This window comes from Sciurus vulgaris (genome assembly GCF_902686455.1).
Source record: "Sciurus vulgaris genome assembly, chromosome: 2".
In the NCBI taxonomy this organism is placed as follows: Eukaryota; Metazoa; Chordata; class Mammalia; order Rodentia; family Sciuridae; genus Sciurus; species Sciurus vulgaris.
In genome coordinates this window covers 62,827,295-62,854,816 of record NC_136462.1, presented here as the reverse complement: position 1 = coordinate 62,854,816, position 27,522 = coordinate 62,827,295, and the positions used below count along the sequence as shown (strand labels likewise).

The 27,522-nt window shown below is 32.9% G+C and overlaps 1 protein-coding gene and 1 pseudogene across 17 annotated transcripts in view; both read left to right on the top strand.

The window, feature by feature from the left end:
• Positions 1-27,522, top strand: part of MIA2 (MIA SH3 domain ER export factor 2) — a 112,249-nt gene that overhangs the window by 68,907 nt on the left and 15,820 nt on the right. For 10 of the 16 annotated variants that reach the window (XM_079119483.1, XM_079119479.1, XM_079119478.1 and 7 more), the window contains 11 exons: positions 371-491; positions 2,438-2,484; positions 3,235-3,325; positions 6,970-7,108; positions 8,806-8,907; positions 9,828-9,888; positions 14,907-14,942; positions 16,806-16,873; positions 18,111-18,193; positions 19,986-20,114; positions 24,113-24,271. In XM_079119483.1, coding sequence (XP_078975609.1) covers positions 371-491; positions 2,438-2,484; positions 3,235-3,325; positions 6,970-7,108; positions 8,806-8,907; positions 9,828-9,888; positions 14,907-14,942; positions 16,806-16,873; positions 18,111-18,193; positions 19,986-20,114; positions 24,113-24,271 — 1,036 coding nt within the window. The remainder of the gene's footprint in view (positions 1-370; positions 492-2,437; positions 2,485-3,234; positions 3,326-6,969; positions 7,109-8,805; positions 8,908-9,827; positions 9,889-14,906; positions 14,943-16,805; positions 16,874-18,110; positions 18,194-19,985; positions 20,115-24,112; positions 24,272-27,522) is intronic. The other 6 variants (XM_079119482.1, XM_079119481.1, XM_079119480.1 and 3 more) reach the window with 1 other exon arrangement.
• Positions 9,895-12,764, top strand: LOC306649056 (zinc finger protein 512-like; annotated as a pseudogene). Its single transcript has one exon. The product of its transcript is annotated as a zinc finger protein 512-like (transcript).

Genomic DNA, 27,522 nt, shown 5'->3' with positions numbered 1-27,522 from the left:
GCAAATTTGATAGCACACAAAATTTACTCCTGCATTAATGGCCACTCTTATTTATGGCATGTGAAAAATGTCATAAGATGATTCACTCTCTGTAGTCATTTATTTAGCAAGAATGAGCCATTATCAAATGATGTATTTGATTAGGAATAACTAAGTTTGGTTTTAATTTTACAGAGTTTAATAGTCAGTGAATGCTAAAATTTTAAATACTATTTACATATCAATAACAGGTAGAAAATAAGAGCTCATGTGCTGTTATTTATTTATATGTATTGATTTTTAAACTACTAGTGTACATTCATAAGTTGTAAAGCCATTAGAATAAGGCATTACTTTTCTCTTTTATTTTTTCCCATTGTTAAATGTCAAGTCTCTGACTGAACGTTTGCTAAAGATGAAAGATTGGACTGCTGTGCTTGGAGAAGACCTAACAGATGATGGTAACTTGGAATTGGAAATGAAGACTGAATCAGAAATTGGTGCTCACTTAGGTATTAAGTCATGACTCATCCTCTTTTGCCAAAATGGTGACTAGCTCTTCTATTTCCTTTTTGTTCCTCATGTGCACTATGTTCTTTGCACACTTGTACTTTGACATATTCTGTTTGTCTGAAACACTCTGTCCTTCTCTCATCATCTCATGTGGTTTAACTTTTATTAATTCAGTAAATACTTCTTCAACCCCGCAAACAGACTCTCAGCCTCCTTCCTCTCTGCTCTCTTTATGTATTATATACATTGTCATTACAGTAATTTTCATAATTGCATCAAACGTTTCATCGTTTGTTTTTCTCAGTACTCTTAAGTTAATCACACAGATGGGTGACTAGTTTAAAAACGTGAGTGTTATATAAAAAATTTTATGATACTTTTTTTTGTTTTGTTCTCATCAGATGATTATAGTACTTGAGTCTTGGCCTTCTCAAATTGTTTTTTTATCATTACCTTTACTATCCACTCACTGCATTCTCAAACCAATTCCTTGGACAAAACCAACTACTTTTTATTTTGAAATAATCATGGATCCATAAAAAGTTGTGATATAGTACACAGTGATTTCATGTACCCTTTGCGTGGTTCCCTCTACTTGTAGTTCTTTTTTTTTTTTTTTTTTTTCCAGTATCAGGGATTGAACCCACGGGTGCTTAAGCACTGAGCCACATCCCCAGACCTTTTTGTGTTTTATTTGGAGACAGGGTCTTGCTAAGTTTCTTAGGACCTTGCTAAGTTGTTAAGGCTGGCTTTGAGCTTGTAATTCTTCTGCCTCAGCTTCCCAAGTCGCTAAGATTATAGGCATGCTCCATAGTTCTTGGCATCTGTTACTGGTAGTTCTAACTTATATGCTCTTTTTCTTCTCTCTCCTCTGACCTACTGCATAATTAATTTGTTGAGGAAAACGTGATTAAAGAAAAGTTTTCTTTCACGATGCTATTAATATTTTGGGAGAAAATTACATTTCCTAAATTACATTTATGAGTGAATATATACAATAATCCTCCCTGTCTACAGAAAATAATTTTCTAAGCCCCTTGTGGATGCCTGAGAAAAGTTAGTACTAAAACCTATATTTACTGTGTTTTCTCTTAAACCTACATGTCTTTGACAGAATTTTAAATTTATAAATTAGGCATAGTAACAGACTTATAATAGTAATAATAGAATAGAATAATTAGGAAAGTTCATGTAATTCACATAGTAAAAGTTATGTCAAGGTGGTTTCCCTCACTTATGATACTGCAATAGGTTATCCAGAAATTAAGATGGCTCCTAAGTGACTAATGAGCAGGTAGTAAATACAGCATGGATACTCTACACAAAGAGATGATTTGCATCTCAGGCAGAAAACAGAAATGACAGCATGAGATTTCATATTACTCAGGATGGCATGCAGCTTAAAACTTTGTGAATTGTGAATTGTTTATGGAAGTTTCCATTTAATATTTCTGATTGTTTACATAACCACAAAAGTCACAGAAAACACAACCACAGATAAGGGGGATTCTAGTAAAGTTCTGTACATGTTTTTTTTACTTGTACTTTATCATGTAAGAAACAATTATTTTGCTAATAGAACCCATGCTTATTTAATTTTTTTTTTTTTCCTTTGGGTTATAGTTCTCATATTTTGGGTGTTGTAGGGTTCCAAGAATGGTTGGAGAGTCTCTGATCTATATTAAGGTGAATGCTCAATACTTGTTATAACTCTATTCTTGGAGTTAATGCTGACAACATTTTAAAATGATATGGTACTTCCAGTGTTTTTATTATTTAGCTCCCTGGGAACAGGTCCAAGGTTGTTCTGCCTTATACCAAATTCTTTATTGTATCAAGAAGAGGTATTTCAGGGCTCTAGTTACGTGAACTAACAATCATTTGGATGTCTATTGTAGTATTATGCTGTTTTCCCAAATAATCATGCTTTTGTTTCTCACTGTAGATAATCAGCCAAAAGGAGCTTTGAAGAAGCTGGTTTATGCAGCTAAGGTTTGCATTATTATGTAAATATAAAGAATATTGTAGAAGAAAGAGAACATAGATTAAACTCATGTGTCCTTAGTGACTATTTTAAAAGTTTGTTTTACTGTTCCTATGTAAGTATATTTAAGAAATGATCAAAAGTTTATCAATTGCTTTTTTGTTTTTGGATTAACTTTTGAAATTCATAGTTAATTTTTAGAATTTGTTAAAATGAAAGTTTTCAAGTTCTGTACTTTTTTCTTCAGAGAAGGAATATATTTAAAATGTTTACCCTGTTTTATCTCATATTTCCTTTGGTGCATTCTTTTCTTCTGGTCTTACTATTTTCTTATCCCTATAGCTCTATATCTTATTTTGAGAAGTAAATGCTAGGTTCATTTTCTTCTGGTTTATTCCTTCTTTCTTCTGCCTTAGTAGTAGTATCCTGATTTTTGATGATGAATGTAAAGTCTTGGAAGTGTAGTTTGAATGTTGCTTTAATCAAAATTTGTTTTAAAAGTAAATAAAATAAAAGTGACCTCTCTTTAAGAATCCAGTGAAAAGCATTCACTGCTTTTCTGTATCCCCGTCCTGAGCCTGAAATATTCATGATTTTGCTAGCTTTCTAATATGGAAGCTGCATTGTTAATGTCTGTGTTCTAAGTGATAATTTCATCAACGTGATAAAATAGCTGCAGAAGGGTTGTGGGTGGCATATTGAGGTGTGTATGTGTGTGTTGTATAACTGATATTGCTCTTCTTTCCTATTCTTTAAAGTTAAATGCTTCTTTAAAAACCTTAGAAGGAGAAAGAAATCAAATTTATACTCAATTGTCTGAAGTAGATAAAACAAAGGAAGACCTTACAGGTAAGTAACCTATATACCTTAACAGTTTTTCTGAATAAATATATTTTCTTATAGAGAATAAATTTATTGAATCAGTTTTTAAAATATTCAGTTTCATTGTTTTTACTTTTGCTTTTTTTGGCTATTTGTGAAAAATTAGTCGTGTTATCTGTTGTTGTTGGTTAAGCCTTCCCAGTTTCTTTTATATTTATGTGAAATTAAAATAATGAAAGTTTTTAAAAACATATAAAACCATGAGTTACAGTATTATTTATATGTGTGTTATAGTTTTAGATGTTGATAAATAGGGAATTGAAACTTTGGTTAAAACTTTTAATTGCAAAATTGAGTGTTGATACTAGTAGCAATATGGTTTACGTCCTTAATATATATTTAACATAGTTCATTAGCACATATAGGAGTGATGTTAGACCTGTAGAAATGAAGTTTTTCTTTTCATTGAGCTGGGCACAGTGGATTTGCCTGTAATTCCAGCTGCTCGGAAGAATGAAGCAGGAGAATTGTGAGTCTAGGCTAGCCTGAGCAAAACAAAGAGATACTGTGTCAAAAGCAAAAATAAAAAGAGAAAATCTTTCTATTTGTATGCTGATAATGTTTATATTTTAAAAAAGTAAATAAGTTCTTTCAGTTGTGTTCAAAAAATTTTAAGTTAGCATCTCATTTTGTAAAAAAAAAAATTTTAATTTTCATAAGTGTCATATTAAAAAACAAACAAACAAACAAAAAACCCCAGAAGACTGGGCACGTTGGTGCATACCTGTAATCCCAGTGGCTTTGGAGGCTGAGGCAGGAGGATTGCAACTTCAAAGTCAGCCTCAGCAACTTAGTGAGGCTCTAAGCAATTTAGCAAGACCCTATCTCTAAATAACAACCTAAAATAAGGGCTGGGGATGTGGCTCAGAGGTTAAGTTCCCTTGGGTTTAATCCCTGGTACCAAAAGAGAAAAAAAAAGACTGGAAGGACATTAAAATGTAAGCAATGGTTAATCCTAAATATGGGATTTTGGGTTCATATTTATTTTCTGTTTTTTACTTATCTGTCTTTTCAAAAATTTCTGTAATAGATGAACTGTATTCATAATAAAATACTATTCTAAAATCCCAAACTCTGGATACTGAAATCATTACCATAGCCCTCCTCACATGATTGTGGTAGTTGGATTATTATTGAACTTTGAAAAACATTAGTTTTATGTTACATAAGGTGTTGACACATGTAAACCAGCCAAAGAAGATTTACATACGGAAATGATAGAAACTCTACTTTCAAGGAAGCTGTTTTAATAGGTATATAGTTCTGTATTTTGATAGAAAGTGCCATTAGTAAGGAATTTACTTACCAGTTACCCTATCTCTTCATATAATTTCTTAAAAAAAAATTTTGTTTTTAGTTATACATGACAGTAGAATTGTATTTTGATATATTACATACATACATGGACTATAACTTTCCATTCTTATGGTTGTACATGATGTGGAGTTAACACTGGTCATGTATTCATACATGAACATAGGAAAGTTATGTTTGATTCATTCTACTGTCTTTCCTTTCCCATCCCTTCTCCCTTCCTTCCCTTCATTCCCCTTTGTCTAATCCAGTGAACTTCTATTCTTCCCTTCTCCTCCCCTTGTTGTATGTTATCATCTCCATATCAGAGAAAACATTGGACATTTGGTTTTTTGGAATTGGCTCATTGCACTTCGCGTGGTAGTCTCCAGTTCCATCCATTTACTAGCAAATGCCATTGTTTCATTCTTCTTCATGGCCGAATAATATTCCATTGTGTATATATACCACATTTTCTTTATCCATTCAGCTGTTAAAGGAAACCTAAATTGATTCCATAGCTTAGCTCTTATGAATTGAGCTTCTATAAACATTGATGTGGTTGCATCACTATAGTATACCGATTTTTTAAGTCCCTTGGGTATATGCTGAGGAATGAGATAACTGGATCAAATGATGGTTCCATTCCATGTTTTCTGAGGAGTCGCCATACTGCTTTCTATAGTGATTGCACCAATTTGCAGTCCCTACAGCAATGTATGAGTGTACTTTTCCCCCATATCCTCGCCAACATTTATTGTTGTTCTTTTTTTTCATATTTCTTAAATTTGTTCTCATTAGTTATACATGATAGTAGAATGCATTTTGACATACATAAATGGAGTATAACTTCTCATTTGTCTGATTGTACATGATGTAGAGTTAAACAGGTCATGTAATCATATATGCACATAGGGTAATAATGCCTGATTCATTCTATCACCATTCCTATCCCAAGCCCTATCCCCTGTTTCATCAATTTTGACATTTATATAACCAATATAATCAATATAAAAAGTATTTCCATTACTTTTGTAGAATTTGAAATCATGCAGACTGTGTTTCCTGCGTGATTTATTACATTAGAAATCAATCACACTAAGATATATAGAACTGTACCCCCATGGCAGCTATTTCAAAATTAAATATCACACTTATAAGTATCTCAGAGGTCAAGGAAGAAAGTACAAGAAAAGTAATTAAAAAGTGCTTTGAACTAAGTGATAATAAAAGCTAAAATATCAGGATCTCTGGCATGAAACAATACTCAGATGAACATTTATAACCTAAAGTACTTGTATCAAAAAGAAACTAAGAAATTATTTTCAAATTATGTAGTATGAAGGAAAAAATAAGAGTAGGAGCAGAAATATATGAAATAGGGAAGAAATAATATGACTATAATTTGATAAAAATCAACAAGTGTAATAAAGGCAGGGACACAAAAATTAGTAACAGTGGAAAGTTATTAAAATAACCCTATAGATGCTAAAAATATTGTTAATATTATAATTGTATGCCAGCATTTGTGATAGCTTGCATAACATGGCCTATATTAGAGAAGAATCCATGTGTTGCTGAGAAGAAACACTCATTGATGGATGAAATATTCTACATATGTCTGCTAAGTCTAAATTATCAATTGTATTTTTTACTTCTATAGCTTCTTTCTTTAGTTTTTATTTGGAGGATCTATTCAGTGGAGACAGGCATTTTAAAGTTATCCAATATTATTGTGTTGTGGTCTATTTAATTTTTGAGATTGAGATGGGTTTGTTTGATGTATGTAGATGCTCCATTGTTTGGGGCATGAATATTTTTGATTGTTATGTCTTGTTGATATATAATTCCCTTAAGAAGTATGAAATGTCCTTCTTTGTCCCTTCTGATTAACTTTGGCTTAAAGTTCACTTTATCTGATATGAGGATAGAAAGCCCTGCTTGTTTATGTGATCCATGTGAGAAATATGTTTTTTCCCATCCTTTCACCTTCAGTGTGTGAATATCTTTGCTTCTGAGGCTAAATAAATATATATGGTAAAAATTAAAAAAGAAAATTGATTGCTAGAATTGAATGTTGAATGTTTTGAGAATCTTATAAATAAATAATAATAATTAAAAAATTGAAAAACAATGTATATAACTTCTTAAAGTATTAAAAAGAATTCACATATATAGAATACCTTACAGATTTTCTATTGTTGTTGAAGAGTTTAAAAGTTTAGTTTATTACTTTCGTAATTTTATTTTTCTAAAATGTTGTTGTACAACTCAAAATATGTACTCCTTTAATTATAACATTTCAAAATTTTATTTAGAACATATTAAAAATCTTCAGACTGAACAAGCATCTTTGCAGTCAGAAAATACACAGTTTGAAAGTGAGAATCAGAAGCTTCAGCAGAAACTTAAAGTAATGACTGAACTATATCAAGAAAATGAAATGAAACTTCACAGGTAATAAAATTATTTTGCTAAGGTAACTCCATTGAATGACAAGTGTAATAGCTTTAAACGTATTATGAAATATATTCAAGATCTATAATTATTGAAATTTCTCAATTTATGATTGGATTATATTTAATGGGTTTATTTTTAAGAAAATTATTTGATGTTCAAGGAAGAAAATATAAATGATGTTGGAATTCCCAAGCTAGTTCACAAAATCCTCTTTAACTTATAGTAAATAGTCAACACATTATTGCCTTAAAATCTCTAATACTGGCAGGCCAGGCTGGGGAATCTGATTGGATACTCTTGATTGAACTATCCATTGATACCTTCTCTGATGCATGTAAAATACAGGTTTCTCATACACAAATTGCTCCCAAGTGTTCCTTTTTTTAGTAAATGGCAGTGTCATTTACCTAGTGACTTAGGGGAATACTTTCTAAGCAATAGGTATTTAGTATGTAGAATATCAAACATTTACTTGTACCCTGTAGTATTTCCATAAGTTCACAACGGAGAAGATTCTCAAATATTACTTTTTGTGTGTGTGTGTGTGTGTGTTATGGATTAAGCCCAGGGGCATGTTACTTATTACTGAGCTATATGCCAGCCCTTTTTTATTTCTTATTTTGAGACAGAGTTTCACTAAGTTGCTTAGGACCTTGCTAGATTGCTGAGACTGGCCTTGAACTTGTGATCCTCCTGCCTCAGCCTCCCAAGTTTTTAGAATTTCAGGCATGCACCACTGTACCTGGCTTGATAAATATTTCTTAAGAGATCAATGTTATTAGTGATACTATGTAAAATAATATGGATAATGTAGTATAAAGAGTCACTTGTGAGCTCCGAGCCCCGATCCTATTAAAGTGACATGCCATATAATGACATTGTGGTTGAACCACATATATGGTAAGTGGTCTCATAAGATTTTTGTCACCTTCTGATTTTTAGACTTCTTAATTTACACAAGTACATTCCGATGTAAACATAGTGATGAAATTACCTAATGATGCATTTCTTAGTTTGTATCCCTACTGTTAAGCAATGCATGATTGTATTTAGTTTCTGTGCTTCATTTTCATTTATGCAAAATAGAAATAGCAATAGTACCCTTGTAGAGCTGTGGTAATGATTAACAAAGGCTTAAGAAGTTTCTAGTTCATATTAATGACTTAATGGCTCAAAAGTTACCTATTATATTACTACTAAAAGAACTAAGAGTCCTAAGTAGGACTAGTATTACTACTACTACTACTATTATTATTATTATTATTGTCTTGGTCCATAAACCTACTATGTATTTTAACTATCATATTAGTAAGTTACTAAAACACAGTTTATTAGTTGGTAACTAACAAATGTATTTATTATTAATGAAAGCAGAATACCTGATACATAGTCATAAGAGTTTTTAATATTTACCTTAGGTAATCTTATGTTTGTGATAAATTAATGTAGAAACTCCTGAGACTATTATGTTAGTAGTATTGTATAGGCACAATACTTCACAGTTCTCAGTTTATATGATTTAATTTCACACCAGAAATATTTACACAGGCACTTTTTTCCCTTGGGTATGATGTTCGCTGTAATGGTATTATGGAAATTGTCTAATGGGAAGCACCAGTTTTGATAGAATAAAAAAATATGTAATTGGTTATTGTATGACATGTATTAAAAGAAATAAAACATTTTATTTGAAGGAAATTAACAGTAGAGGAAAACTACCGGTTAGAGAAAGAGGAGAAACTTTCCAAAGTGGATGAAAAGATCAGCCATGCAGCTGAAGAGCTGGAGACCTATAGGTATTAAATACTCTTTGAGGTGGGAAGGGTATCTAAAAATTCAGTATTAGAAAAAATACTAATGTGACCAAAAATAAATGACGTAATTTTACTTCATTACTTTTTATTCAGATTTCTTGCTATTATTCATTTATACAAAAAATATAAAAGAAAGGAGAAATGTTTTCTTTTCAGGGTATGTGATTTTAAAATCTCACATTTGAATATGGATAAAACCTGTTTTATGTTAATTGAAGAAATTTAAGGCTAGACATTAGTTCAAGATCTTCTTTGGTTCAAATGGGGAACAATATATGCAATATTAATGAATTCAGTAAGCATGCTCAAAAAAAAAATCACAATTAGTGTACTGAATAAGTTTGTAAGACTAAACATCTAGTTTTTAACTTGGTTCACTCCACTGGATCCAAGGAAATAATAGAAAATGTAGAGGAAAAATGAGGGAAGGTATAACAGTATCCTAAATAGTTGTGATACTTCATTTTCCCTTAAGAAGAGTAAGTTTGGGTTTTATCCAAAAGAAGGAATTACCTTGTTAGTTTTATAAAGACACCAAGTAACATTCTAACATGCAAAGGTTGTTAATTTACTAGAGTTCTATGAAGATTACGGACATCTGAATTAATCTCCCAGGATAATGGTTCTTAAAAATAAAAAAAAAAAATGGACTGTATAAATCTTCACATGACCTTTGCTTTAGAGAAACCCAAATAGTTGTACCCTTAAAGCTTAATTAAGGTTAAAATTATATCAGGAAAAAATATACTTTAGAATCTCTTGAAGGTAATTATTTCTTAATGTGGAACTCTGGAGTTATTTTATATGAAATACAGCAGTCTAGGTGTTTTAATATTTTTTAGTGGAGAGTTTGTGCTCTCATTTATTGATACTGTAGTAGAATAATTATTTGCTTCTTACAGAAAGCGAGCTAAAGATCTTGAAGAAGAATTGGAGAGAACCATTCATTCTTATCAGGGGCAGGTATGTATGTATGTATGTGTACCTGTGCATGTCTCTGTGAATGTGTTTGTGTTTGTATAATTAAAACAATTCTGGGCCACATCCGGGAGAGGCAAGGAAAGTGGAAATGGCGTTGGTCTGGCCAGAGCCCTTGGGTGAAATTGTTAGGTGTGGAGAGGGAGTGATGTCTTCCAGACTCTGTGCAGTCCCTGCTACCTGGGACCCATATCCTTTAAGTAGCAGAGGAGCACCAGGATCGTGGGAGGTAAGACTAGCTGGACCCAGTGCTCCATAAAGGATAACAGTTTCCAGTACACTATCCCTCACGATGACTCCTTAATTGGCTCATCATCTGCCTCTTCATGTGAACCAGTGAGTGATTTTCCAGCATCCTTCCGAATGAAAATGAGAAGAATCAAACCAGCTGGAACTTTTTGTACTGAAGGGTCAGGAGGAGTATCAACAAAGGGAAAAAGGAAACCCAAGCAGGAAGAAGATGAAGATTATGGTGAATTTCCTCAGAAGAAGCATAAGCGTTATGAGAGGAAGCAATGGCCTAAAACTCAGTCTAATCCCAATCCCAGGCTCGTCGTATTGGAAGGAACCACCGGTTTATGCAGCAGGCAGTTTGGAGGAACAGTGGTACTTAGAAATCATGGATAAAGGCAGTGTTTTCTGTCCCACCTGCCAGGCAGTGGGGAGGAAGGCCATAGAGGGTTTAAAGAAACACATGGAAAACTGCAAACAGGAAATATTTACTTGCCATCATTGTGGGAAACAACTTCATTCACTGGCAGGGATGAAGTATTATGTCATGGCGAATCATAAGAGTTTGCCCATTTTGAAGGCCGGAGATGAAATAGATGAACCAAGTGAGAGGAAATGGCTTCGAATAGTCCTAAAGAGACTGGGAAAGCTCAGGTGCATGTGTGAGAGTTGCTCCAGTACCTTCGCCAGCATTATGGGATATCTATACCATGTTAGAAAATGTGGCAATGTGGCTACAGAGCTGGAAAAGATGACCCTGAAGTGTCATCACTGTGGAAAACCATATAGATCAAAGGCTGGACTTGAGTATCACCTGAGGTCAGAGCATGGACCTATCTCCTTCTTTCCAGAGTCAGGACAACCAGAGTGCTTAAAGGAGATGAGCCTGGAGTCAAAAAGTAGAGGGCGAGTTCAGAGGCGTTCTGTCAAGATAGCTGTGTCCCACTTGCAGGGACTGGCCTCTGCTGAACTGGCCAAGGAGTGGCCTAAGAGGAAGGTGCTTCAGGGTCTGGTACATGATGATCCGAAGTTAAAATATACTCACCCTGGGCTACCTACCTTCAGCCAGGAAGTACTACACAAATGGAAGACAGATATCAAGAAGTATCATTGTATTCAGTGTCCTAACCAGGGTTGTGAGGCTGTCTGCAGTAGTACATCTGGCCTTAAAGCTCACCTGGGCTCTTGTACATTGGGGAACTTTGTGGCTGGAAAATACAAGTGTCTTCTATGTCAGAAAGAATTTGTGTCAGAGAGTGGTGTCAAGTATCACATCAACTCTGTCCATGCTGAGAACTGGTTTGTTGTAAACCCAGCAACAACCAAAAGCTTTGAAAAGCCGATGAAGATAAAGCAGTGGCAACAAGAAGAAGAAAAGTGGAGGCAGCAGCACAGGAGCAGAAGGTCTCTTAGAAGACGGCAGCAGCCTGGCATTGAGCTTCCTGAAACTGAGCTGAGTCTTAGAGTAGCAAAGGATCAGAAGAGAAATAATGAGGAACAGGTGGTGTTGACCTCCTGTAAGGAATCAGAGAGGAACCAGTGCCAGCACAGTTCCAGAAAGGAAAGCCCCCAAAGACGAATCATAAACAAGCAAGGAATAAGCCGTCAGTGAAAATGCTCCTAGGAGAGTGAATGTAATGCTCTTTTCACAGGGACCTGTGTGGGGAGGCCTGAGTCGTGGGGCTGAGTGAAGATGCTCTCAACTGTTTGTGTAAGGCTGTGACTTTCTCAGCTCCTTTCTCCTATGTAAATTTCACTATTTTCTCTACTTGTTCACTTTCATTCTCCCTCTTTCCCCTTTTAGTAGGTTTTCCTACTATTCTTCACTGGAGTCTTGTTTTTTTCTCTTCTCTTGCTCAGAGAGCTCCCTCTTAAGGCCAAGAATATGCCCCTCTTGCCCTATACAAGATTAAGAAACCTGTTTGGTTGTCTTTTCCTTCCTGGGGTTTGAATGTTCTTGGAAGCTCCATTGATTTAGTAGCCATTCCATCATCTAGCTTATAAAACAATTCCAAACTAATTTTTTAAAACCGTAACTGGTTTATCACTTTGTATTTGTGATATTGTTGTAGAAGCTAGAACTGTTGTGAGTTATGTAGTAGGTTACTCTGTCCTCTTGGGAAGCAAAACTTTATGGAGGCTGTTGTGTGTCCTCAATACGGTTTTAGGATTGAAAGTAAGAAAAGGACTTAGCATGAAAAAGCTAGAATCTCCCTCCACTGGTTATACTGGGAAATAATTTGTACCAAGTAGCAGTGATTGACTAGACCCACAGGCATGAAAGCAACCTTAGGAGTAATGTGGCCCAAACATTAAAATAACTAGAAGGAAAAAAGTAGAAGAAGCAATAAATACTGCTCCAAACTTTCTGGTGCCTGAAGTCTCATCTGTTGCGATGATGCCCTCCTGAAGCTTGCTTTTGCTCTATTGATTCTAAGGATTGAGAAATGTCACATTGCCCCTGACACAGTAGCCTACTGCTCCTGGTAATGCCATTAAGATTGGAAATCATGGTGTGCATTCCTTCTGCCCTGGACTTTACCTCGCCTGTTATTCTATATCCTTGCAAGTCCTTATCCATCCTTTTTAGCCAACCTGTGTCTGAATTTTCTGAGAATATTGTCCTTCTACCCTCTTTTTTTTTTGTGGTGCTGGGAATCGAACCTATGGCCTTGTGCTTGCAAGGCAAGCATTTTACTGACTGAGCTATCTCCCCAGCCCTTCTACCCTCTTTTATATATGAACTTTCCTCTTTATATTCTGATACTTTGATACCAGATGTAGGTATTAATCTGGAGCTGGAAAGTAAAGTTCTTTTTCTGTACCTCATGCTTACCTGGTTAATGAACTCTTCCCTTTGAGGGTGGCTTTCTCTGGAGCTTTGGTTAGAGCATCATTGTCGTGTTTCTGGATTCTCTTTCCCCTTTTGCATTAGTGTTGGTCTTATACATTCTTGCCTATTTTGTGGCATATGCCACTTAAAAAATTAAACTTGATATGGATGAATACTACCTTTTAAAATTCTGAAGGCCGTTACCACCCTTTAACTCTGTTGTCTGTGCTCCTCTGAATAGCTTTCACATATGGGCTTTTGGGAAGACCACTTTCAAACAAGGGAGCATTGAAACCTGAATTAGATACTGCCTATTAGAATAGGTAGTTTTGAAACAAGTGAAGGAAATGGAATGTCTACACTATATTTTTATTGGTAGTTGCAGCCTTAAAACTCTTTCAGTAGATGAGGGTTGACAGGGAGGAGAAATGAAGAAGCTATGTTAATTTCTGGTAAGACTTGGGGAATGTTTGGCAATGACAAAAGAAATAAATGGATCTCACTTAGAAAAAAAAAAAAACAATTCTGATTTGTTTGAATTGATGTAGAAATATAATTACTTTGCCAGTTGTATACTTTCCTTGAGGTATTGTGTATAGCTGTGGAACATTTCTAGGGAACCAAAGATTCTAAGATAAAAAATCTTATTTAAAGTTTCCTGCTTCTTTGGGAATGTTGCATAAATAAGTATATATCAGCATTGGACTTTCACGTTCAGTCAGACTAGTTGTCTGTTAATTGGAAACTCTTGCAGTTGATTATTGCATAAAGTAGATGTACTATACAAAAACTTTGTTTTTACATTCAGTTTTTGTTTTAAAAGTATGGTAGATATACCAAATTATGCTCTGTCCATGTACAAATATTCCATAATTAATCCTGTGCATATATATATGCATATATATAATGATATATATAATAATAATGCACTAATTAATAATAATAATGACAATTATAGAAGGGAGATCAGTGGAATAGAGCAAGTGAATGGGGTAGAAAGGAGGGAAGGAAAAGGGAAAATACTGGGGAAGGAGATTGAGCAAATTATGTTATAAGCATGTATAAATATGACATAACAAATTCCACTATTACGTATAATCATCATACATCAATACATAGAATTTTTTTTTCATTGATTACTTAAAATTTTTTTTTTAATTGTAAACAAATGGGATACATGTTGTTTCTGTGTTTGTACATGGCATAAAGGCATACCATTTGTGTAATCATAAATTTACACAGGGCAATGTTGTTTGATTCATTCTGTTATTTTTCCCTTCCCCTCACCCCTCCCACCCCTCTTTTCCCTCTATACAGTCCTTCCTTCCTCCATTCTTGCCCCCCTCCCTAACCCTAACTCTAACCCTAACACTAACCCCACCCTCCCCCCATTATGTCATCATCCTCTTATCAGCGAGATCATTCGTTCTTTGGTTTTTTGAGATTGGCTTATCTCACTTAGCATGATATTTTCCAATTTCATCCATTTGCCTGCAGATGCCATAATTTTATCATTCTTTATGGCTGAGTAATATTCCATTGTATATATATACCACAGTTTCTTTATTCATTTATCAATTGAAGGACATCTAGGTTGGTTCCACAATCTGGCTATTGTGAATTGAGCAGCTATGAACATTGATGTGGCTGCATCTAGGTAGTATGCTGATTTTAAGTCCTTTGGGTATAGGCCAAGGAGTGGGATAGCTGGGTCAAATGGTGGTTCCATTCCAAGTTTTCTAAGGAATCTCCACACTGCTTTCCAGAGTGGCTGATAGATTAGGTCGTGTTTACGTAAAAATTTGTTTTAAAAATGTTGCTTCCTTACTCTTCTGAGATGCTAAGAGTATTTTGAGTTGTGCACTAAATCATAGTGGAGGATGTGAATGGTTTTTACTTAAGAAAAAAGTGTCAGTATTTTAATGACTTTCTTTTTCAGGTTATTTCCCATGAGAAAAAAGCACATGATAATTGGGTAAGTTTTAAATTTTCATAAGGCTCTTTTGTCATATTCCTTTCAGATGATATATTACTTATTTAAATTAAGTGAAAATAAAGATAGTATTTTAGAAAAAAACACTTTCTATGAATTTCACCAGTGGTAAAATTATGTTAAAAAGTTCAGGCCGTATTGAGAGGTACAAGGAAGTAATCATCAATATTGCTTTCATTTATCCATTTTTTTAAAATTCATTGAAACATAAAAGTATGTATATATGTTAAAAAAGATATCCTATTATATCTTACTATTTGTAAATTGCTTTCTTAATACGTCAGTGGTATATATTCATAATTTGTAAAAACTTTTCTTATTTGATGAACCTTTAGTTTTTTTTTTTTCCTACTTTTTTATGATTATCATTTCAGATGTTACTTTCTCCACTAAGCATTTCTTTGCTTCATTCTGTTAAATTTAATCTGGTTTTCCTTTGATCTCAAGTAGTTCTTTGTTTTTATATGTCCTTTGTCATGTAGCCTATTATTTACTGTAGTCATTTGTATTTGTTTTTACCATAAGAGTTAAACTCCATAAGTCAGGGACTGTTTCTTTTTCTAAGATACCTGTACCTAAAATAATGCTTTATATATTATAATTATTCAGTATTTAAATATAGGGTTTTAGATTATAGTCTAATAATTCATGAAACACTTTTACCTAACCTTTGAAGCTATAAGCTTTTCAAAAGTCTGTAATCATTTGCCGTCTTTATTTATTTTTTTCAGTAGTAGAGATTGCGCCCAAGAGCACTCTACCATTGCTGTACATTCCCAGCCATTTTTATTTTTAATTGTCAGAAAGTGTCTCACTAAGTTGCCCAGGTGGGCCTTCTGCCTTAGCCTCCAAGTTACTTGGATTATAGGCATGTGCCACCATGCCTGGCTCTTAATTAATATATTTTAATTACAAGACACAAAAACTCTTAGTATATAAGCAATCAACATTAAAAATACAATATAAAAATTAGGCAACTTAGTAAGACCCTATCTCTAAAATAAATAAATAAAGCTGAGGATGTAGCTTAGTGATAAGAGTGTACCCCTGGGTTTAATCCCCAGTATTGCCCAAAAAAAAAAGGTATATTATATTGTTTAGAAAACATTTAGAAGTAATTTTGTTCTTCATTTTACTAACTAAAATTGTCATTGGTGTAACTTTGTTATTTGTTAGAACAGATTTGATTAGGTACTTGTTGGAATATTTTATGTACATGTGGAATCTTTTCTGATGGTACTAAACTATATTTAAGCTATGCTTTTTGTAAATATACAGAATTTAATTTTTGGCTAGTTAAAGTGAGTTTAATAGACAGTGCTGCTCTGCCTGGGGACCCTGTGTCTCCATTGCCACTGCCCTAAGCTTGTGTGTTTTTACATGGCTCTTGTCCTGTAATTTAGATATTTATATCATCAAATAATGCTAATCCATGATTTCATGTATAGGTAGTTACACTTATTAGTAAGTATACAGTTAAACTCCAGCCTTAGGCTCATGTCTTCTGCTTACATGAAACATATTCTCTTTTTAAGTAATTCCCTAAATTTAAAATGTTTTCCCTCGAGTTTATTGAAATGGATACTTACTTAAGAGATTGTGATATTTCTATTCCATTATTATGATATTTATGCTATTCTTTCATTTGAAGTTTGTATAAATGTATTTTTTAATTTTTAAAAATTTTTAGTTGTATATGGATATAATTCCTTTATTTTATTTATTTACTTCTATATGGTAATGAAGATTAAACCCAGCGTCCCACACATGCTAGACAAGTGCTCTACCACTGAGCCACAACCCCAGCCCCTAAATGTATTTTTAAAATGTATTAATTTCTTTAAGTTGGCAGCTCGAACTGCTGAAAGAAACCTCAATGATTTAAGGAAAGAAAATGCTCACAACAGACAAAAGTAAGTATCTTGGTGGGACTATTATGAAAACTTAAAATTAGTTATTACTTTTGTTGTTAGTTATTTTATTAATTGAGTAATACTTTTATCATGATAAGCAAAATTTGCAATGGATTCAGCATATCCATATTGTGGAATATCTATTAGTTTTACTAAATGTGATTGGTTTTTGTTGTTGTTTGTTTGTTTATTATTGTTTGAAATGCTTGTTTTAGTAAGGTCATTGAAGTGGCACTTGCAGGAAACTGTTCATAGATTCTAAGTATAACATATATATATATATATATATATATTTTTTTTTTTTTTTTTTGGTAAACCAGCATATATGTGGAGGGAGGTAAAAAGGGAAGGAAGGAAAAAGGGTGAATCTCTGACATACTGTAATGTTGATAGTAGCAGCATTTCTATGTAGCTAAGTAGAGAAAGTAAGTGTTGTCTCTTTTGTCTCCTGGTTTCATTGTATTAGGTGGCATTGTTATACAATAATAAAATGAAGGGAAGAATGAGTGTGCAGCAGAAGGAAAGAGTAAAATGCTTTTCACTGAGGGTAGTATCAGTCTTCTGAGAGTTCTACTTTCTTGCCACACTATACTATTGACATTGTTGAACATTAGTTTCAGTCTTCTTATATTTTCAACTCTCAGAAATCAAAGCCAAACAATTAAGTATTTTATTTCCGGTCTAATAGTCAAAAGCTAGAATAAGATTCCTTTAAAATATTACATTTTTAAGAGTAAGAAGTTGAAGGATAAAGTAGAACGAGTTAATGGAATTTCCAGTTTTATGTTATATTGGAATTATGGATCACATTACAATAGAAAGCATACATAACTCAGATCCAGTAATGCTGTACTTTCAACATTTAAACTCAAATCATTTAAAGTCCTATCCTCAGTTTTCTTAGTTAAAATGATAGCCTTGAACTTGTTGACCTCGGAGGGGTTTTCCATTTCAAAAATTTGGATTGTGTTTATAGTACTCATTGCAGTCTGGTTTCGAGGAAAAAACAGAACAATACTAAACATCAACAAAGCATCACTATCCTTAGACAACAAGAAACTGGTTACCCTAAAATAAGTATTGAGAGGTTGAGAAAGGTGTTTCGGTCAGAATAATTTTTGAGGATGTATTCCTCTATGCAGATATGGAGATAGAGTATTTGTTAGTGGCATTTTTTTGAAATGTGGGTACTTCTTGTGTCCATCTTAACTTAGAGATGTTTGTTCTTTATTTACAGATTAACTGAAACAGAGTTTAAATTTGAACTTTTAGAAAAAGATCCTTATGCACTTGATGTTCCAAACACGGCATTTGGCAGAGGTAGTTTTTTTTTTTAACCCCTCATTTAAAATACATAATATACACAGATTACATATATATTGCTTATAGAATTTATATTAATATAAATTAATACTATTATTTTGCAATATTTTAGATTTTGGAATCAGATTCTATTTTATGTTCTCTCACAAACCACACTTCTGGTTTTATTTGCTAGTAATAGTGTGAAAATTATTGCTACCTCCCTTTCTCAGTAGAATTTTGTAAGATAACATGTATTTAGTACTGTGAACTCCTTGAAAGACTGAGAGCTGGTATTAATAAAGTACTAGTTAACTGTTTTTTGGGAGAATGAATGAATAAGAAGTACTTCAGTAGAATAGCATAGTCACTGTTAACAGTGTTAAATGTATTTGGAAATTTTCTTGAATTATAAAAATTAGAATTAAAATGGTTGTTTTTTAATTATTTAAAAGAATCAGTTTAAAAGGTGGGGAAAACTTAATCTTAGTTTTGATTGTTTTAATTACTCCCCAGTCTTTTAAGATGTATTTAATATTTTTGTCCATGAGTTAGCATTCTCATTGATCACAAACTATTCCAATCATTTAAATTTTCAAAATAATTTTGGTTTAATAAGGTCCTGTTAGAGTGAAAATAAACCAGTCTTTATAGGTAGAATCTCGTTTTAATAACCTTTGGAAAATTATAAAAATCACTTTTGAGAGTCAACTTTCATTAAAGTGAAAGTCTATTTAAAAAATATCAGATTATTACAAATTTCAAGTAGTAACAGTTGTTGGGAACTTTACAGAAGAAATTTTTGTCTAAACTCAGAATGGAAGTCTCAGGGAGGGTAAATAATGCTTTGATTTTTTTTTTTTTTTGTAACTGATTTGAGTATTATAACAGCTGCACTTTATAAGATTTACCATGCTTAAAGAAATGTTATTTTGGTGATATTTGTTTCTTTTTTGATGTTGATTTTTGACCTTTGGAAGCATAACCATTACTTCTTGAGAGTGGTTGTTTGTAAAATGATAGGGCTCTTGATTATATGAATAGGTGAGAAAGTGACCTACTTGATGAATAGTATATATAAACTGATTTTTTTTACTGGTCAGTAATCAAAAATAATTTCTGATGCTTCAGAGTGTTTTATACATTTTTCTACATTTCAGAATCTGAGCTTTCCTCAAACATTTCATGACCTATCATAGCCTGCATGGCCCTAATTTAAACGGAACACTACCATGTTGTAACCCTCACCTGCTGCTGAAATATCTGGAAACATACTGCCATTAATATCAAAACAAAACTGCTTTGCACAGTGGTAGTATTGTACCCAGTGAGGGTTATCTAAGGCAGGATTATTGCTAAGTGTAAAAATAAACCAAACCAAAAAACTTAATGTCTCCCAAATCCTCCTATAACTCCAAAGTATCACCAGTATCCTTTACTTAACCTGTACGGTTATTTAAGTGTATTAGTTAATCACTTATAGGATAATGTTTTTATTGACTAAAATGTCTGTTTGGTGGATGAACTTTAAAAGTACCAGAATCCAGGACTGGGGATGGGGCTTAGTGGTAGGTAGCTCTCCTATCTAGCATGCACAAGACCCTGGGCTCCATCCCCAGCACCACAAAAAGAAAACAAAATAAAATAAAACAATATTTAATTCACTCCTGTTTTAGCAAAACCAAAGGCAATAGATTAAACTTAAGTTGGCAAGAGGAGAACCTGGTGGTAATTGTTGAAATGGCATTCTAATTTTATAGTGTAGCTAACTGAAGCTATGAATTTAAATATGCTGTTTTAATTATTCCAGAGCATTCCCCATATGGTGCTTCACCATTGGGTCGACCTTCATCTGAAACGAGAGCTTTTCTCTCTCCTCCAACTTTGTTGGAGGGTCCACTCAGACTCTCACCTTTGCTTCCAGGGGGAGGAGGAAGAGGTATCTTGTTTAAACATTTTTACTACTCTAGATTTCTTCCTTCCTTTATTTTTTCATCTCAACTTACTTTTAAAATGATCTGTAAAATAAACATTTGGAAAATACAGGCATTCCTTGCACTTACTGTGGTTCCTTTTTTTGGGGAAAGGATCCCTCCAACATCTAATTTTCATATATTTTAAGAAATAATGTTGCACATGTTGTGAAATCCAAAGTGCTTTGAAATCCAGAACTTTTTAGGCATATGCTCAAAAATTTTTGGATTTTGGAACATTTCTACTTTCAGATTTTAAGTGCTCAATCACTAAAGTGCCTGTAGGTACTCCAAAATTTTAAAAACTTCAAAATTGGGAACACTTTTGGTCTCAGCTATTTCTAATAAAGGGTACTCAACCTGTACAAGATTACATTTTGATCAATGACTTGATCACACCTTTTAAAATCATACTTTTAACTGTATTTTACACTTCATAATATAAAACTTTTAAAAGAATACATAAAATATAATAACAGTATAACCTAGCATGAATTTATATTTTGGTGAAACATTTTTAGAATGTAGAATTTTTAAGATTTTTTTTTTTTTTAACTTTATTACCATTATATTTTTATTGTAGGAAATCAGGAATTGGAAGAACCCTTTTTTCCCTCAAAGTGAAGAAATTCAGTAGTGTTCTTTTAGGCAGAGTTTTGAAGGAAACCTTTAAGGAGACCTAAATCATTTGTTGAAACCAACCCAGATGATCTACTTTGTTGCCACCCCCCTCACCCCTTACCTGTTTTTGAGAATTTCTGTGGCTACCTCATGCCTGTGTAACCATTGGTCTTTCTGCATTAACCTCATCAGTGTCACCTTTAAAAGGCCCTAAAAACTTGTATGCGTAGAGATTCCTCTTTTACTCTCTCACCATATTTTCTCCACTTTGTCACGTTGTTTTAAAGTTTTTTCCCTTGATATTTGTCCAAATTCACATATATAGAGCCTATTTATTTTAAAATTGCAAGTCTTAGGTTTTAAGTCCCACATCTTTGTCTTATGAGAGCTGATGGCATTCGTCACTAGTGAAGCATCCCCACCCTTTTTATGAGTTATTTTAACAGACTGAATCTGAGGTGGGAACTTGATATAATGAGACTATATATAAAAACACTGGACCAAATCCAGTGTATCAAAGTTCAGATTGATACTACTCATCTAAACAGTCTCAGGAACTCTGTGTACTTCCCTGTTGAAGCTGCCATTATTCTAAATATATTTGGAACTCTTCCTTAGGAATTGCCTTCAAAGAATATGAGAAAATCATTTTTCTCCTTTTTGGTTGTGAGATAGTCTCCCTTTGCCCATTCCTATTTTTATAGTCTCTTTGCTCCACTTAGAGCTGTTCCTTTGTACCTTCCAGTTCCCTACAGATTGGGCTCGCAGCTTGGGTTCACATCGGAAAGAGCCTTTGTTTGTGTTGAACTGGAAATTCCTAGGGAAAAGGAAGGATACATATATCCCCAAGAGGCTCTGCATTGAACACTCCAAGAAAGGATATAATTTTGAAATTCACAGGTCTGCTATAATTTAGTATCCTAAGTCAGTGTTCCCCTATCCCATTTACAAAAATTTTTTGACTTACATTAAAAATACATTTTATATCATGTCATACTATGCACAAACATAAATATAATTGAAACCTGTTACATGAGATTGTACTTACCATTACATTTTTTGATGATTTGTGATATTTTATATTTGATTTTATTCTTTTTCATTAAAAAATGCTGATTAACTTCACACACTGCAAATGGGTAGCAGCTAGAAGTCTGAAAATAATACCCTAGAAATAGGCGTAATTGGTTAAATTGCAAATGCAAATTACTGGAAGTTGAAATTACTTAAGTCAAGGATTGCTTGTAGTCAGTTGCATATTTGAAGTGAGAATAAAATTTACCTTTGATTTTTCCTCTCCTGTTTTTACTTTTCCTCTCTTATATAATTGCTTTCAGGATACAATGTGTTTACATTATTTGCAAAGGTGTTTTACTATTTGTTTAAAAAGCTACAGAAGTTCTTGGTAAGTTATCAGCAGGTCTTAAAAGAGTTGCTTTGGCATGAAAGTTTCTGTGACCCACCAAGGAAGGAAGGAGAGCATCCTCCCTTTTGTTATCTTTTCACATTTGAAAGTTTGGATGAGATGTATATTTAAATAAGATTGAGTATAAGGAAAATAATTTATTTTTGGAGTAAATTGTATATAGCTTTTGGTTTTAATAAAAAAACAAAAACAACAAAAAAAAAAAACAAACCCAAAACAAAAACAAAAACAAAAAAAACCTTTATACTCTGACATTTTCAGGTTTGTAATTTTTACCTGGTGGTCAGTTGTAGTTCTCTGGTAGTAAGCAATAAGGAGAAAGTCTGAATATTTTTTCTTCCCCCCTCATATTTTTTTATTAGTGCATTGTAGTTATATATAGTAATAGAATTTGTTGTTGAATATCTCTTTTAAACTTTTGTGCTTCAACTCTAGATAATGAACTCAGCTAACTCTTGAAAACATTTTCTGCTTTTGTAGACTTCCAATGAACGAATTTAGAAGAATCAACAAACTAGAAGGAGAGATTTGGGGAATTTAATAGAAAAATGAGAAAAATGATATTTGCCCTCCTGTCAAAGTCAGTTGTTCTGAGCCTGTAAAAGAGAGTAGATGGATTTTTTTTTTAAATCACTATATGTTAAAACATGGTGTTTCTACTGTTTTTTTTTAACAAATTAGTAAGAAAAGGTCAAATTAATTTTGATTTTTGCTCTTAAAGGAGTCACTAAAGGGCTGGGACTGTAGCTCAGTGGTAGAGTGCTTGCCTTGCATGTACTAGACACTGGGTTCGATCCTCAGCACCACATAAAAATAATAAAAAAGGATATTGTGTCTGTCTACAACTAAAAAGCATTAAAAAAGAAAAAGAGTCACTGAAGTGGGAGAAGCATTTTAGTTAGATTTCTATTGAAAATAAACTTTTAAAAGCTGTTTCTTGTAAAGAATTAACTTTTATGTTCTCAAAAATATAATTTTGAGAAGACCTAGTTGACCCCTTAATGAGAGATAAACAAGGTATTAATTTTTTAATTGAATGTCTTTTTCATTTTAATCAAATGTGGGATTTTAATTAAGGTACTCTTCTGTGATCATGGGATGGGAACTCTAAAATTATTTCACCTTTTATAAAAATATCAATGTGCTGAATTTCTTATCTAAGTGAATATTATCTTGTTTATTAAAGAATTTATTCCATCAGTGCTGGAACTTGTTTTAGACTTGCCATCAGAGCTTGTGAGTTCTTTTTTTTAATAACTGGGAATTTGATTTTTAGAATTTACTTAAAAACCATTTATGGCCAAATTTATCTGGTGGTTGTAAAGCTTTTAATCAGACTGGTTAAAATCATTTTTAGGCAAAAGTAGAAAGTCATGTTACAATATTGAAATTTTGCTTTTCACCTGACTCTTAAGTTAATCTGACTATAGTACGTTTCCAAAAGAGTTGTTCTAAAAAATACTTTGAATAGTGGCAAAAATATTAAAATAAGTATATCACCATTAAGATGACTGAAAAGAATCTTGCTCATTTTGACTATTAACAGTAGTTTAAGCAACAAAAATCTTACTTTATAATCTTATTAAATATAGTATAGAGATATTTCAAATTTATTTCCTACATCCTTATTTTTGAAACTTAGTATTTGTATTTAAATACTGATTTTAAGGATAAAATGATGATGATTATATTTAAAAATGAATTTTATAGGCACATGTTTGTCCACATGACAAAGATTTATTTTTCTCTTGTCTTAGAAATAATGTTGGTAGGATAGAATTATAGTTTAAATGAATCTTCTGGAAACTTAAATAGAATTTGTATTCACCTTTTAAAGTAACTTGATATTATTTGACAATAGATCTTGTGCCACTTTTTAAGGTAAAACAGATATGTATGCTTTTTTTCTTTAATTAGGCTCAAGAGGCCCAGAGAATCCTCTGGACCATCAGATTAGTAATGAAAGGGGAGAATCAAGCTATGATAGGTTAACTGATCCTCATAGAGCACCTTCTGACACTGGGTCCCTCTCACCTCCATGGGAACAGGACCGTAGGATGATGATCCCTCCACCAGGTATGTAAAAGCAATGGTTATTGTTATGTTTGAAAGGCAGCTAGTATGTGGTAGAGCCAATAGGAATAAGGAGAGGACTATATGTTTTCTGTTTTAGGAAGAACCATGATACATTTTAGAAAAAAAAAAAAAAAACAATAAAAAATTTCTAAAAATAAAATAACAATAAAAATTTCTAAATAGAATAATAGGAGATCCTGTTTACATTACAGAAAGCTGTTTTGCCCCCAAAAGGAATGTCTTTATTGTTTCTGTTACTTATAAAAATGTAATACATTACATAAAAATGTAATACATTCTAGCCCTGTGTGGTGGCACATCCCTGTAATACTAGCAACTCAGGAGACTGAGGCAGGAGGATTGCAAATTTGTGGCCAGCCTCAACAATGTAGTGAAACCCTATTTCAAAATTACAAAAAAAGGGCTGGGAATGTTTCTTAGTGGATAAGTACCCCTGGTACCAAAAAAAGTAATGCATTCTTATTTTAGAAAATCTAAGCAATGCAGAGATGTAAAATTAGAAAAGTGAAAAATTCTCCTTATCATCTTATCATGTCCTTCTTCTCAGTATTTAGTTATATAGCTTTTGGATTTAAAATTATATATATAATATATATATATATATATGTGTGTGTGTGTGTGTGTGTTCATAAACACAGGTATTCAGATTCTTTTGTCACTTCTGTGCAATTATGCCATTCACTTTATTTTGTAAGTGCCTGTTTGTATACAAACACATGACTAGACATAAACATACATGTAGACAAATAGTTTTGTCACTCAAATGTGGTGGTAATTACACAAGTCTACATGTGACTAAGTAGCATAAAACTATCCACATACATAGTACCAAGGTCATTTTCCTCTTACACTACAGTTACCAAACATATAAGAATTGGAAGAACCTGGGTAAAGGGTATCCAGAACATGTTACTCCTGCTTTCTCTGAATCTATATTTTAAAATTAAAAAAAACCTTATTGGATATAATATGCCATAGAAAAGCATAAGTTTTCTTAGGTATATGACTTGATTTTTTTTTTTTTTTATAAGTAAAGTGTCTATGTAACTAGTACTCACACCACTTTTTAGTTTACTTTTTGTCTTATGAATTTAATTTGAAATGTTATTTAAAATTTTAAGCAGAAAAATGTTCTTAGTAATGATATAAATAAGTCAGTACTATTCACATATCATCTAGTACTCAATTAAAATTTTAACAAATATGACTGAAAATAACCAGTCCATTGTAAATACTAAACTACAATAAAAATTTACTAGTGTGACTTGATCAGTGCTTCAGGCCATAAAAAAAACATGAAGTTGTTTTCATATTTAGCAAGAGAGTATTACATAAGATTAAAGTGGCCTGGTGAGACAATAGTTTAAATTGTTTATATATATTTTCTTTGCTAGGGTTAACCTCAAAGAATGATTTTCAGGTGTAGTGCATCCCTGTAATCCCAGCCACTCAGGACACTAAGGCAAAAGGATTGCAAGTTGAAAGCCAGCCTCAGCAACTTAGTGAGACCCTGTCTCTAAGTAAAATATAAAAAAAGGGGTGGGGATGTGGCTCAGTGGTCAAGCACCACTGGGTTCAATCCCTGTACCAAAAAGGGAAAAAACAAAAAAATGATTTTCATAAAAATTTTCAATTTGTATGTGTTGGCTCATTTGTCTTTGATTTTTAAAATGAAATCGAGGTACCATCATTTATTAAGTAGGTAATGTCACTAACATATAGATGACTACTTCTAACTACAGCTCAGGTTGTTAGAAGTTAGTTTGAAAATTGTTGCCATAGTTTTGGATGGAAAGATACAGTGGTGTTGGAATAGTGGCACACACCTGTAATCTCAAGTTGGGAGGTTGAGTCAAGAGGATCACAAGTTTGAGGCCAGTTCTGGACAACTTAGTGAGACCTGTCACAAAATAAAAAGTAAAAAGGTTTGGGAGTGTAGCTCAGTTATAGAGTGCTTACCTAACGTACAAATGATCCTGGGTTGGATCCCCAGTAAAACATACATGTACACATATCACACAGTGAGTAATTAGCTTTCCCATGTGGAAGAATTTAAATATTAACTTCTAAATACAGTGTTAGGATCTATGTGCTATAGTTTGTTTTGTTTTTATAAGAATTCCCACTGAACATTTTATGTCAAGATATTGGGTTAGAGAATAAAAGAAAAAATATTTTTTAAAAAAAAGGTGCGGTTATGTAATTGAGCAGTGAGTTAATATAATAAAATGAGTATAATACTAAAATAGTTCTTATTCTAAAACAGCTGTCCAGTAGACCTTTCAACAGTGATGAAAAGTTCTTTCATTTGTGTGTGTGTGCTGCTGGAGAACCCAGGGCCTGGTGCATGCAAGGCTAGTGCTTTACTACCTAGCTGCATTCCCAGCCCAGTAGAAAGTTATCTGCACCATCCAATATAGTAATCACTAGAAACTTGTGGCTAGTGAGCACTTAAAATGTTTCTAATGCAACCTGAGAAATGGAATTTTTAATTTTATTGAATTTTAATTAATGCAAAATAAAATTTGAAAACCACATGTGATAAGTGACTAATAGTTGCTCTGTTGGATAGCACAGCTCTAGAATGAATATGTGTATGAAACCTTTTAAAGAGATTTTTATATGTTGTATAGTATGTTGTTTTACAGTATAATATAGGATTAATTTAGAGATACCTTTTCAGTCTTGTTCATAAAATATTATATTACTTAATTTTCCTATAGGGAAATGTAAATATACAGGTCAGTGAATTATTAGAAAGTGAATGTATTTTTGTAACCAGCACCTAAATTGAAAAACAGTACATTATGTGTCCTGTAGAAGCTATCCTTGTAAATTAACTACTTCCTTCCAAACATTACCCTGCCCAAAAGTAACCATTATTTTCATTTATAACACTGTAAATAGTTGTGGTCTGTTTTTGAACCTATCAGTGGAATTATATGGTATATTATCTTTTGTTTCTGACTTCTTTGATATGAAATTATCTTTTTGAGATTCATTCATATTATTGCATATGCCTACAATTTGTTTATTTTCCTTGGTGTATAATATTTTCTAGGTGAATATGTACCAATTTATTTATATTTGATTGGCATTTGCCAGACATGGTGGCACATGCTTTTAATCCCAGCAACTCTGGAGCCTCAGGCAAGAGGATCACAAGTTCAAAGCCATCTTCATCAGTTTAGTGAGGCTTAAGTGACTTAGCGAGACCTTGTTTCTAAATA